Source organism: Necator americanus, chromosome X (genome assembly GCF_031761385.1).
Source record: "Necator americanus strain Aroian chromosome X, whole genome shotgun sequence".
NCBI lineage: Eukaryota > Metazoa > Nematoda > Chromadorea > Rhabditida > Ancylostomatidae > Necator > Necator americanus.
Window position 1 is genome coordinate 2,422,355 of NC_087376.1, and position 11,658 is coordinate 2,434,012.

The window sequence follows — 11,658 nt, forward strand, 5'->3', positions numbered from 1 at the left end:
GAATTGTTAATTATTTTCTCTAGGGCTCCTTGAACGAATACGACTACCTCCCCTCCTTGTAACGTTCAGAATCAACTGTCACTTCCTACCGAAACATCAGGACATATTTGTTATAATTTTTCCAAAAAAATGAGGCTCTTTTTCAACGTTTTCGTTGTGGCGGCATCGTTTTGTTTTGGGAGAAAGAATCAACATTTTTTCCAGAAATCAAGAAATTAGAAATATAATGCTTAACGGGGAGTGAGGCGAGAGCACAGACAGTTGGCCACATGTTTTCGATCTGCTGTGCTGATCGATGGAAAACCAACTGTTTTACAACACGGTAGGGAAATATCCTATGGTTTATCGTTTTCCCTCACCCTTTTAACTCTCATTGAATGGAGTTGGCAAGCCAATTTTTGCCTAAAAAATCACTATTGTGAGCAATACGAACGCGTATGTTTTTCACCAACTACCGTGGATTGAAAGGTTGCAGAAAAAAAAGAAACCAATTCCAAGACAAAGGCTTCAGGTGTGGAGTTTTCTATTCCAGACCAGTCGAGTCTAACTACGGTTAATGCTAAGGCTACAGAGAAGCGAACACATGCCGCTTTACCTTTGGATCTCAAGAGATTATAGAAAAGTACTAGAATGTGAGGCTCCTGCTACTTCTTGCGGCTAACTTATTTATTTATTTATTTATTCGAACTCCGAATTCTAATGAGTTTTAAAAACACGAACCAGCAAATGCTGAAATCTATAAGTTAGCTCCAAAAATTAAGCGAATCCCTATTTGTTAGTAGCGGTATATTTCTGCTGATGAACTCAAATGGTCCAGAAAATACTTAACAGTTATGAAATACTCTTTCCACGAGTACTTTAACAAAACTCACTTCCAGGGCGATTACGTTTTTATGAAGATCGCAATGTACGATTTATTGTACAGAAGCGGAGCGAAGAGAGAATGTGACCAGCATGTGAAGTTGGCGTGTCGCGGTCATGTGGACAAACATAAGTTACGGCGACTATATATAATAAGAGGAAGGACTAATAATCACGGATCGCTAAATATTAGGAAAAATGGACTCCAGAAACCATCCTTACGAGAGGCAGGTAACTTAGCCTCAGTCGAAATTGTGTTTTGGTCGACGTTCCTGAAGGTTATCGTCCAGAAATTGGTCAAATCGGATACCAAAGTATGTCCTCCGATCAGCTACATTCTACGCTAGCGCGCAACTGGAAACCAATCCGTAGATCTTACTCTGCTCTCAAATTTAGCCAGTTATAATAGTTTTTTCTGGATGATGCTCTTAATTTTTGTTGTCGCAATTACCGTTGAAGACGACTACAGAATATTCTCCACACGAGCACTTCAAAGTAAGTAACTTGCTAAAAAATCTGCAGTCAGGAAGAAGATCCATGCCAAGTGGGATCGTGGTGTTGAACCTGTGCGTTTTCGCTCTAGTCACAGCCGCTCCAGAATATGAACTCATCGATTCGCTTCCGAACCTAGTCGAACCGATGCGATCAAAGCAATATTCAGGATATCTAAGCATCTCATCAGTGAAACAACTTTTTTACTGGTTAGTCGTTATGACGATAAATGAGCCATAGAAATACAAACTTTATTTATTCGCAGGTACATCGAATCTGAGAATAATCCGGAAAACGATCCTGTAATTTTATGGCTGAACGGTGGACCAGGATGTTCTTCTTTGGAGGGATTATTCGTGGAAATGGGCCCATTCAGGTCGAAATCCTTAGATCGTTCATTATGGATCAATCTTCAGTGAACAATGTGTTTGTTTAGAGTGAATAACTACGGTGAAAGTGTCACCAGAAATCCGTGGACGTGGAATCGTGTGAGAATCGATCTTAGTTAGTAGATCACAACAAAAGTAATCAATTCTAATTGTAGTACGCGAACATCATTTATTTGGATGCACCGGCCGGTGTCGGCTTCTCCCTTCGTCTTGACGGACTATGGAATTACACGGATACCGAAGTAGCAAACGATAACCTTCTAGCGCTGAAAACATGGTTTCAGGTAATTTTATAATCGAAAAGATTGAAAAATAGTGAAATTATACGGTATTGATCGCTTTTCCAGAAGTTTCCCGAACGCAAACACAATGATCTCTACGTAGCTGGTGAATCTTATGCTGGAACATACGTTCCAATGCTTTCCGCTTTACTAATTCATGAGGATGACTTTTATAATTTCAAAGTAATTTTTACCATCGTTCCTTTTTTAATCTTAGCTGTAAAATTAATATTTCTAGGGTATGTTGATAGGTAATGGATGTGTTGATGATGTTTTGAATCAGAACTCATTGGTAGAGTACAACTACAATCATGGATTTATAGACGAAAGGTGAAATATTTATATTTGATTTATTTGATAGATTCTTAAAAATTATATAAAATTAAGTAACAAAATTACATTAGTTACATTGAATTATTAATCACATACAGAATAGTCAAAATATGTAACCTTAATTTACTTGCAAATAATTTAAATTTAATTCTAAGCAAATTATTTTAAATTAAACCTGACTCTAAAAAAAGCTATTAGGATGTCAACTTATAGCAATTTTTTGTATGTACAAAAATTTTAATTTTATTAGCGATCAATGAACTTACCAACTTACTTGTCAAAGATCAATTATAGTTATTTTGTGTGAGGGCACATGTTTGACCAACTTATTGGAAGAACGATAAAATCATGGATCAATTTTCTCCCTCACATTTCGACATAGCTGTGTTTGCTATTCGTTTATATTCACCTAATAACATGTGAAGAACTATTTTATTATATCAATTACTGGTAATATTACTTCTATATTACTTATATTAATACTCTCTTATAGTTTCTACCGCTCTGCAGTCAAAAAATGCTGCAATAATGACCCGGACAATTGCGATTTTTATTCGATGTCTAGGAATGAGTCTGAATATTGTTTTAACGAGGTATGGTTATCCTTAGAAACTTTGCTTCCAATCCATAACACCATATCTGTTGCTGAGACTTGATCATGCTCGATTTTTGATTGATTCTTGACTTCCACATCAACCTCCCTTTTAAATTGATCGTATTGATTGACAGACACTATGGTCTGATTTTGATCTACTTTCGATAGGATAACAAGGAACTTTATTGTTACTCAGAAAGCAATTCTCTAGAGTACTTATCTGACCTCGGCTAACTTCTTCACTGGACTTGATCCTTACTTCCTCTATTACTCGTGCTACTTAAATCCTGAAGATGCTCCCATTCCTACGCAAGTATCAACAACAATATTACGAACACATTTGAGGAGGATGAAAAACATTGCAAAGGTAGGTACAAACATTTTTTTCTCCTATAAATTATCTCATTTTTGAGGTATTTCGAGATTTTGAGGCACAACCTGCTTGTGCTCATTATAATGACTCAACGGTCTATCTTCAACGTCAGGATGTTCGGTATGCTCTGCATATTTTAGCCCCAGCTCCACCATATGAAAGTTGCAAGTAGGTTTCTACTGTGGACGCAATGGTTAACTCCTAAAAAAATCTTGTTTAGCGAGCAAATTGCGGATCAGTATGATTTCGGAGATAAACACCTTGTAGATCAACAAGAAAATGTTAGGAATGTCGTAAATGCGAACAAAACTGTGAGTATTCTAATGGATCTATAATATTCACCATCCTGGTCGAAAAAAAAGAACTGCTGATACCCAAAACACCGCTTCGACCGTTTTTCCGCGTATTGATCAGAATTGATTGTATACAATATTGTTGTATAATAATAACATATATAATAATCAGTTAGACTTATTTAACCTTGTGCAGAACCTATGAAATGTCTGGATATCTGCCTGTAACTTCGCAGCGAATTACATCGACTTTAGGAGGAAATCCATGCAAACGTTAATAGAGTAGTTTATGGAATATATCCAGTAAAAAAATGAATAAACGTATTCCACGAATATTCCCAATTCAGGCATTACTTTTCTATGGAGATACGGATACACTATGTAACGCTGTTCATGGATCTCAATTTGCCTCAAAATTAGGACTTCAAGAAATTGCACCGCTTCGACCGTATCTGGATAATGAACAACTCCCTCAAACTATAGGACTTCTGACTCAATACGAAGGTAGGAATATAGCCAGAAAAGCTAGCAAGTTGTGATTCTAAAATGAAGCTTCTTAGGTTTGGATTTCCTCACAATCCGTGGAGCTGGACATTTTCCAGCTTCCAGTAATGAGAAACCAAAGGAAACGCTACAAGTGTTCGTTAACTTCCTGAAGAAGATCCCTTACGACACACCTATAAGCCATGATATCCCATACGTACCTCCAACAGGCACATTAACCCCTCCAGCACCAATACCAGCAAATTGGGACGCTGACCCATTCCTAATAAAAAGACTACCGAATCTAAATGAGCCAATGTATTCGAAACAATACACCGGGTACCTGAGCGTCAGCAATACAAAAAAGTTGTTCTATTGGTATGAAATATGATTTTTACTTAACAAAAAACCAACATTTCACTTGATCCTTACAGGTATATCGAGTCCGAAAATAATCCTACCGAAGATCCAGTAGTTTTATGGCTTAATGGAGGCCCTGGATGTTCGTCATTGGAAGGACTTTTCGTTGAAATGGGACCATTTAGGCAAGAATCTTACGTTCCGTGAACGATATTTCCTATTTTTGGTCGTCCATTCTCAAAATTCAAGGATTACAGAGCAAAAAATTTTGGTGCTAACATTGAACGAAATAAATGGACATGGAACAGGGTAGGAAAAATATTTTACTTCCGAAAAAAACTAACCATTGAATGTTTATTACAGTTTGCTAATATAATTTATATGGATGCTCCGGCAGGAGTTGGATTTTCCGTTGATTTAAACGGTACTCATTCCTTCACCGATGATGAAGTAGCCGATGATAATCATATAGCTATTAGGGAATGGTTTAAGGTAGATAATAATATAAAACATAATAAAATCTGATATAATTGGATCTTTGACACAACGTATGTTTGAAACTTCAAGAAATTCCCGGATCGTCGCATGAACGACTTTTATGTGGCTGGAGAATCCTATGGTGGCACATACGTTCCAATGTTATCCGCTCGACTTGTTGATGATGCTAAGAATTTCCCTCAGTTTAAGGTGGAATATTTTAACTCTTTTTACTCCACCTTGCGGATGTTCCGCAGCTCAATCTAGCTCACTTAAGGGTATGCTTATTGGTAATGGTTGTGTGGATGATCGACTTCAATATAATTCACTAGTTGGTTACAATTACGATCATTCTTTCATAGATGAAAAGTGAGTGGCTATTTTCAATGATTTTACCAATCTGGAAACAAATTTAAATAATTTACGTTGAAAAAAAATTATAGCCAATATCGTTTCACCGTCGATTTATGTTGCAATGACAATTCAACCTACGAATGCGACTTTTATAAAATGTCACTGGACACGAGTGAAAATATCTGCCAAAACGAGGTCAGAAATTTGAGAATATTCTGTGATATGACGTTATTTCCGGATCTACTGACTCCATCCGTTATTAAATCCTCTACTTTTCAGTAATTGAAAAATTCCAGTCACTTGCACTTAACACAGCCAACCTGGAAACCGGTCTTGATCCTTTCTTCCTGTACTATACATGCCGACTTGATGAGCCTGATCCAGTGATCAGCATGAGTTCAATTGTGCTTAAGACACATTTTAAGAAGATTGGATATGAACAGGTAGAAGACATTTTCCGCTAAACGAAACCATTATTAGATTAAAATTCCGGATGAAGAACGTCGACATTTATCCTCTCACAAATCTTCTGGAAATTATGGAAAAGTTTACAATCTATTACTATTATTTTTGGAGGCGTAAGCTGAGAATTACACTCGAATATTGCACCAGAACTCATGGAATCAAAATTATCACAAAAAAAGGAAAGTAGGTAGGATGGAAGAATATTTAGGCCTTACCATCCTGTTCACACTACAACGATTCTACCGTATATCTTCAAAGAAGCGATGTTCGACGAGCGCTAAATATTCCTGATATAGTTCCAGAATATGAGAGTTGCAAGTAAGTCACACCGCCCCTTCGTCCTTCTCCTACCCCTCCCTTCAGGGCAGATTTACTTCTTGTCAAATTATTTCAGTGATGAACTTGCGAATCTTTACGATCTCAATGAAACACACTATTTCTCACAAAGTGGAAACTTTAAAAAAGTAATTAAAGCTGCTAAGAGGGTGAGTATGTGAGAAAAATAGCTAGAAATAGAGCGAATACAGATAATGTCAAGTATTTTTCTAGGTGGCTCTATTCTACGGAGATGTGGATTCCATATGTAATGCAATCCACGGAGCACAATTTGTCTATGACCTAGGCCTGAAGTTGGCAATCCCGCTATCTCCTTATCTAGACCAGGAACAGAAACCACCAACTATTGGTTTCGTCACTAAATATGAAGGTAATATTGTTTCCGACTTTACCTAGTGGTAGGAAACAAATCCTGGAAGTGTTTTATAGTGATTTCTCCTTGTCCAGGAAAATTCGTCCAAAGTACCGTAAAAGAAATGCAAACAAAAAAAAGGAGAAATGAGCACTCTTTTTTGTGTTTTATACGAGACCACCAGCACTTTTTGAGGTATTGCTCGAAATTGAGGATATGCAGAGACTATCCGTGATCTCGTATCTGCTTCAACGATAACATTTAAACGATCCGCTACCTGGATTCTTTTTTTCGGATAATATATCGGACAGTTGAGAAATCAGAAGCATCATAGGCTTAAGTTCCTATCATTCACAATTTGTGATGGTGAACATAAGTTTGTATGTAAATTTTTTTATTTCTAAAGGTGTTCTAGAAATTTCGGCACCGACACTAGTGATCTTTGATCAACTCGATTCGATAGAATCGATCCACCTTCCCTCTGCATCCAGTTGATAATTCTTGCTATAAGCGATGTTATTACATAAAATTCATGCAATGAACAACTTTCTTCCTCCTCCCTGCATTTTTTTCCTCTGGTTTTTCTTTCTTGGATGATCTCCTTTCATAATCCTTGGAAATACTTGATAAGTGCTTCCTCATTAAAGAGAAACAAATAAAACACTTATGAAAAAGTATCGTACGTCATGGATGTGAGTCTTCTTTGCACTTTAAGTAAATGATTTGCTTTAAGGAGCTATTACCTGATATAAAAATACTTCCATTACCGTATTTCATTAGGTTTTAAATACCTCAGCACCTTTTTTTTTAATTGCAATGTTGCCTTCAAAAACAGTAATATATTGAGGAGGTTATACAGTTTATCGCCGTTCTTTCTTGTTATCTTTGCTTGTTGTTTTTAATTACACCTTTCCACATTTTCAAATTTTGCTAGGCAATCTCGTGCAAATATACTGTTTTTATTTTTTGTCCGTCATGCGATGATATCCATCACCCGATCAATTTTGGAATCGCTGCTATGCGGTCGTTTATCAGAGTTCTGGAAAATTCTATATCAGCTCTTTCTTGTACAAAAATTAAAAAAAAAACTTTTTAATAGCTAGAAACGATGGCTTACGATAAGAGATCGCTGAGAAGTCGGCATAAAAGGATAAAGAAGTGAGGATTTTCTTACTTATAGGTTTCCTGGGAAGCATGAAGGATATCTTCATGGGGACTGCATTGTGCCCTTAAGGATTTTCTGCTTCCTGTGCTAACCTCTCGCACTTTAACTTACGTTGTTAACATCCAAACGAGTCGATGATTCGAATCTTTATTGATGTGACCTAGCATTGTTTGCCAGACCGAGCAGCTTGCGCAACGCTTGCGTTATGTCTGCGCTCTCTACGTTCTTTGTCGTACCTCGAGCCTCTTATCTGTGTGCGCTTTCTCACATGATTGACCCGTGCTCGTTTTTGACCCTCTGTAATATCCTCCTAAAGAGGAACGTGGCGATATGTGGACAACAAACGGTGCATGACAGGAATTTCTGGGTGCACACAGAAAGAAACCAAGAAAATCCTTGAATTGAAATTGAATTGGAAGGTGAACCTTTACAAGGACTGGATAAATTTTGAAGTGAATTTAGAAGGATTTTCAAAGTTCAGAAGTGAGGAAAGGGAACCAAATCCATACTAGTAACAATTAATTCCAAAAAAAAAGAAGAAACATCGCTGCTGCAGTTATACACAAAGTCATTCACAAAGTGTGAATAATGTCCTTGGGCTATTCCCATGCCCTAAAGGGCAATATTTACATTTATTCCGATGTTGAACCGTGAACGATCAAGATGTTGAGTAGATAGGTCCATAGAGGTTAGATATATTTCTTAGAATTGAGGTATTAGTGAGGAATTCATTCATATACCTGACAAAAATAATTTCCTTCTGAAACTATTTCCGCGCCAAAAGGAAACTGACATTAATTTCGTGGATTTCAACGGCAACATAAAATAAATCTGATAAATAAGGTGTTTTTCCAATGAAATAGAAACATACTCGGACAATTGGCTTCTTCAAGTTTTTACATATTATCACCTCTCAAAACCTCTATTTCCTCATTGTTCATATTTTCACTTTAGTTGTTGTAGAGTTCAAATATCCGAGACTTCCACTGTATCATTAATTTTTTAGGTCTCGACTTCCTTACTGTACGAGGAGCTGGTCATTTTGTATCGTCATCGAATGAAAAACCAAAAGAAGCACTTCAACTGTTTCTAAACTTCTTACGGAAGATGGACTACGGTACTCCTATCGACTACAATCCTCCAACAACCTCATCTCCCTCGAAATCAACATCTTCGACGTCACCATCTACCTCGAGAAAATATTCTACCCCTACTACTACTGAAGGCGTTACTGAAGTCGTTTCTCCAAGTGAGAATTCTTCATCAATGTTCTCTGAAATTTTGATGCTTATTGTAGGCTTTTTGATATGTACAACCAGTTGATCCAGGAATTGTATAAAAGTAGCTGATATAGAAATACAAAGAGTATGTATGTACACTAATTTCTATAGCATACATGTGGTTTTGAAAAATTTCGGGCATAAACTCATAAATTCACAGGTGGGTAGTGCGAAAAAAATAAAAAATGAGAAAAGGAAGATGAATATAGTTAAATGAAGTTAAATAAAATAAAAATGTTAAGCACACAGAAGCTTACAGAAGTTCTTGAGCTTGAACTATTGAATTGGATGAAATTTTTTAGTTAGAAAATAATATTTTTGTGGTTAGAAATCGTGTAAAGAAGAATTAGCGTTGTAAGATAATCCATAGCCCTACTACGATGTTGGAAGTACAGCCAGAATTGCTAGAAAGTGACTGGTTCTAAGCGCTATCCTCGAATTTATTTAATATCTTCCAGAATTACGGTGTTATTTATATTGGAATATATTTATTTCGCTCATACGTAGCAGTAAGGCTTCGGCAAACCCTACTAAAATTTTCCTTCCAGCGTTATTGCTGTTAAATTCTTCTTTTTTATGATAAGCGAGAAGGAGACTACTAGTTAATTCCTTTCAATTAAATTTATCCACCATCTACGCAAATGATTAGAAACCGTTGCATTAAATAAGTTCAAAATCCTCAGGTCTTTCGAATTTCTCCAGTCCATTGTCGCATTTTTTCGTCGCATTTATCTCGAGACGCCTAGCTACCCCAAATTGCCCGGGATTACCGTGGATCGATACTGCTGACCTCTGGAACACAGTGATGAATCCACCCCTGTACTATGCCACGCCTCTTGTTAGCCTATAAAAGGGGTCAAACGAGCAGAGGGCATCTCTCGACCTCAATTTATGCGAAGCCTCGCCAGCCTTATGTTTCCTCTCCCTCCATATGGCTCATACGGAACCATTTACCACGAAATCCTATAAATGAACGATTCCTGAGATCAGTGAATGTACCCACGGTCTGATACAATTGGCTATCACCGGGAATACATTCATCAATCTCATTATCGATAAGAACTGGTTTTTGAACAGGGTTTTCATCCTGAAGAAGCACGGTTACTGGAAGGATATCCGCTAGCTGAGCTTTGACGGCTCAACTTCCTAAATGAAGTGAGTTCTTTCTTATGGAAGGTTCGTTTCTTGAAAGGATTTGCTTATGCGATCCAATTCATTGCCGGATAATGGAGCTCGGATATCTTTACAATGACCACATAGAACGAAATAGCTACTAAGCCAAGTGTAGAATAATTATTAGGTTTTTATAATAAAGATAAAAAAAAAGATACCTCCACGCTACGGTAAGATGAAATAAGCGTAGAAATTCACTGAAAAAATTATTTTAGATTAAAATCTCTTCTCAGCATCAAATTTAGCAACCATTACTAGTTTAAGAGTGAAATTTATCGTAGAAGGTGATATTTACGGATCTATCAGGATGTGTATGCTGGACATTTTCTTATTTTTTCCTTCTCTTCCGTTAAAAACGTATCTAAAGATCCTTTCAATCAGTAACATGTTTCTTTGTATTTTATGCGCTAGCGGATACAAGGAATAATTTTTTGTGAGGATTTTTTTCTTTTGAAGAAGGATGGTAGTTCATGTAAATTCTTAGAGGAGAACCTAAATTTATACTCAGACCACACATAAGTTCAATAAATCTATGAATACAGTAAACCTATTGATTCTAGAATCTCATAAAAGAACGTCTGCAAAATACACAACACAACACAAATCCGTATATTTTCACGTTAAATTTTTCAAATAATAATTTTGTGGTGATCGTTGTGAACAGAATAGCGAGATGCATGATCATAAATCGAATTGTTTCAAATAAACACCCTTAGCAAGAGAGGAGAGAGTCACAGTAGACATTAAATCACAGACTTCCAAATAATTTCGTCTTTTCTCCGAAATATCAACAAATGAAGCGATTGCAAGCAGGATGTTGGCGAGTTTTTCCGCACCCAAACTGGGACCAAGTTCACGTAGAAGGCACTAAACGAGTAGTTCAAGAAGATTTTTTTTAAAATAAAAAGTAAATAGTAGTAATAGTAATAGAAGAGAATAGTAGAGATTCATTTAGCGATTCTGCTAACCTTTCTCAGGATAAATGTTAGACGCTCCCGTTCTACATCGATTTCCGTTCGGCCGTGAGGTGTCAAATCCAGATCGTCTGGAATAAGATAAAATTTTAGCCTCCAATTGTTAAAAAAAAACCGTAAAACCTCTCTGGACTACATGTAACCTCAACCTCAGCTCTTATTTTATACCTTTCAAAATCTATTGCTCTTTTTAGTTGTTTTTTTTTCACTTTCAAGTGCAGAATTCTGTCTTGGATTTCGTTTTTACTAATTTTACAAGGGAATTTTCGGATGAGAGATATTAAAGTAGTGTAGAAGAATTCGGGATTTCTCCAAAAATCGGACACGATGATCACCAGGATTGCTCCGCTCACTCACGACACACCAATAATTCTTTCGTACGCGATCGATAAGATCTCAATGGATGCGACAAAGCCAAAGTAACGAGGTTTTTGTACGGGGAAACTCGTACACAGGAGCTTCTCGAGGGAGGTTTTTCTAAGGATTCACGGAAGTTTTCTCGTATATGTTTAGAGTTAACGTGTGTCGCCAAACTTCAGAATTTACTAGAATAGAATCACAAAAACGATTATGATATCTATTGTCAATAATATAAATAAATTTGAATTATAATATATGCAAG

At 36.6% G+C, this 11,658-nt stretch overlaps 2 protein-coding genes across 4 annotated transcripts in view; one reads left to right on the forward strand and one right to left on the reverse strand.

The window, feature by feature from the left end:
- Positions 1 to 1,280: 1,280 nt before the first annotated feature.
- Positions 1,281 to 8,932, forward strand: RB195_021290 (uncharacterized protein; the record flags this gene model as incomplete). 3 transcript variants are annotated; one of them, XM_064207947.1, is made up of 24 exons in its annotated part: positions 1,281 to 1,356; positions 1,445 to 1,562; positions 1,619 to 1,729; positions 1,790 to 1,841; positions 1,898 to 2,026; positions 2,090 to 2,206; positions 2,262 to 2,353; positions 2,850 to 2,949; positions 3,163 to 3,318; positions 3,365 to 3,492; positions 3,545 to 3,635; positions 3,965 to 4,121; positions 4,178 to 4,478; positions 4,535 to 4,645; positions 4,718 to 4,769; positions 4,824 to 4,952; positions 5,028 to 5,147; positions 5,215 to 5,306; positions 5,381 to 5,486; positions 5,588 to 5,734; positions 5,965 to 6,074; positions 6,151 to 6,241; positions 6,306 to 6,462; positions 8,616 to 8,932. In XM_064207947.1, the coding sequence occupies 24 exons, from the start codon at positions 1,281 to 1,283 to the stop codon at positions 8,930 to 8,932; spliced, it is 3,060 nt and encodes a 1,019-aa protein (XP_064063827.1). The 3 variants fall into 3 exon arrangements, with proteins under 3 accessions (XP_064063827.1, XP_064063828.1, XP_064063829.1); XM_064207948.1 differs by having other exon boundaries at positions 3,383 to 3,492; XM_064207946.1 differs by lacking the exon at positions 1,281 to 1,356 and having other exon boundaries at positions 1,399 to 1,562.
- A 617-nt stretch (positions 8,933 to 9,549) lies between these two features.
- The window catches only part of RB195_021291 (uncharacterized protein), a gene marked incomplete at both ends in the record, with an annotated part of 8,645 nt that continues 6,536 nt past the window's right edge, over positions 9,550 to 11,658 (reverse strand). Inside the window, 4 exons of the mRNA XM_064207949.1 lie at positions 9,550 to 9,681; positions 9,893 to 9,976; positions 10,819 to 10,929; positions 11,031 to 11,107. Of these exons, the coding sequence (XP_064063830.1) occupies positions 9,550 to 9,681; positions 9,893 to 9,976; positions 10,819 to 10,929; positions 11,031 to 11,107 (404 nt within the window). The remainder of the gene's footprint in view (positions 9,682 to 9,892; positions 9,977 to 10,818; positions 10,930 to 11,030; positions 11,108 to 11,658) is intronic.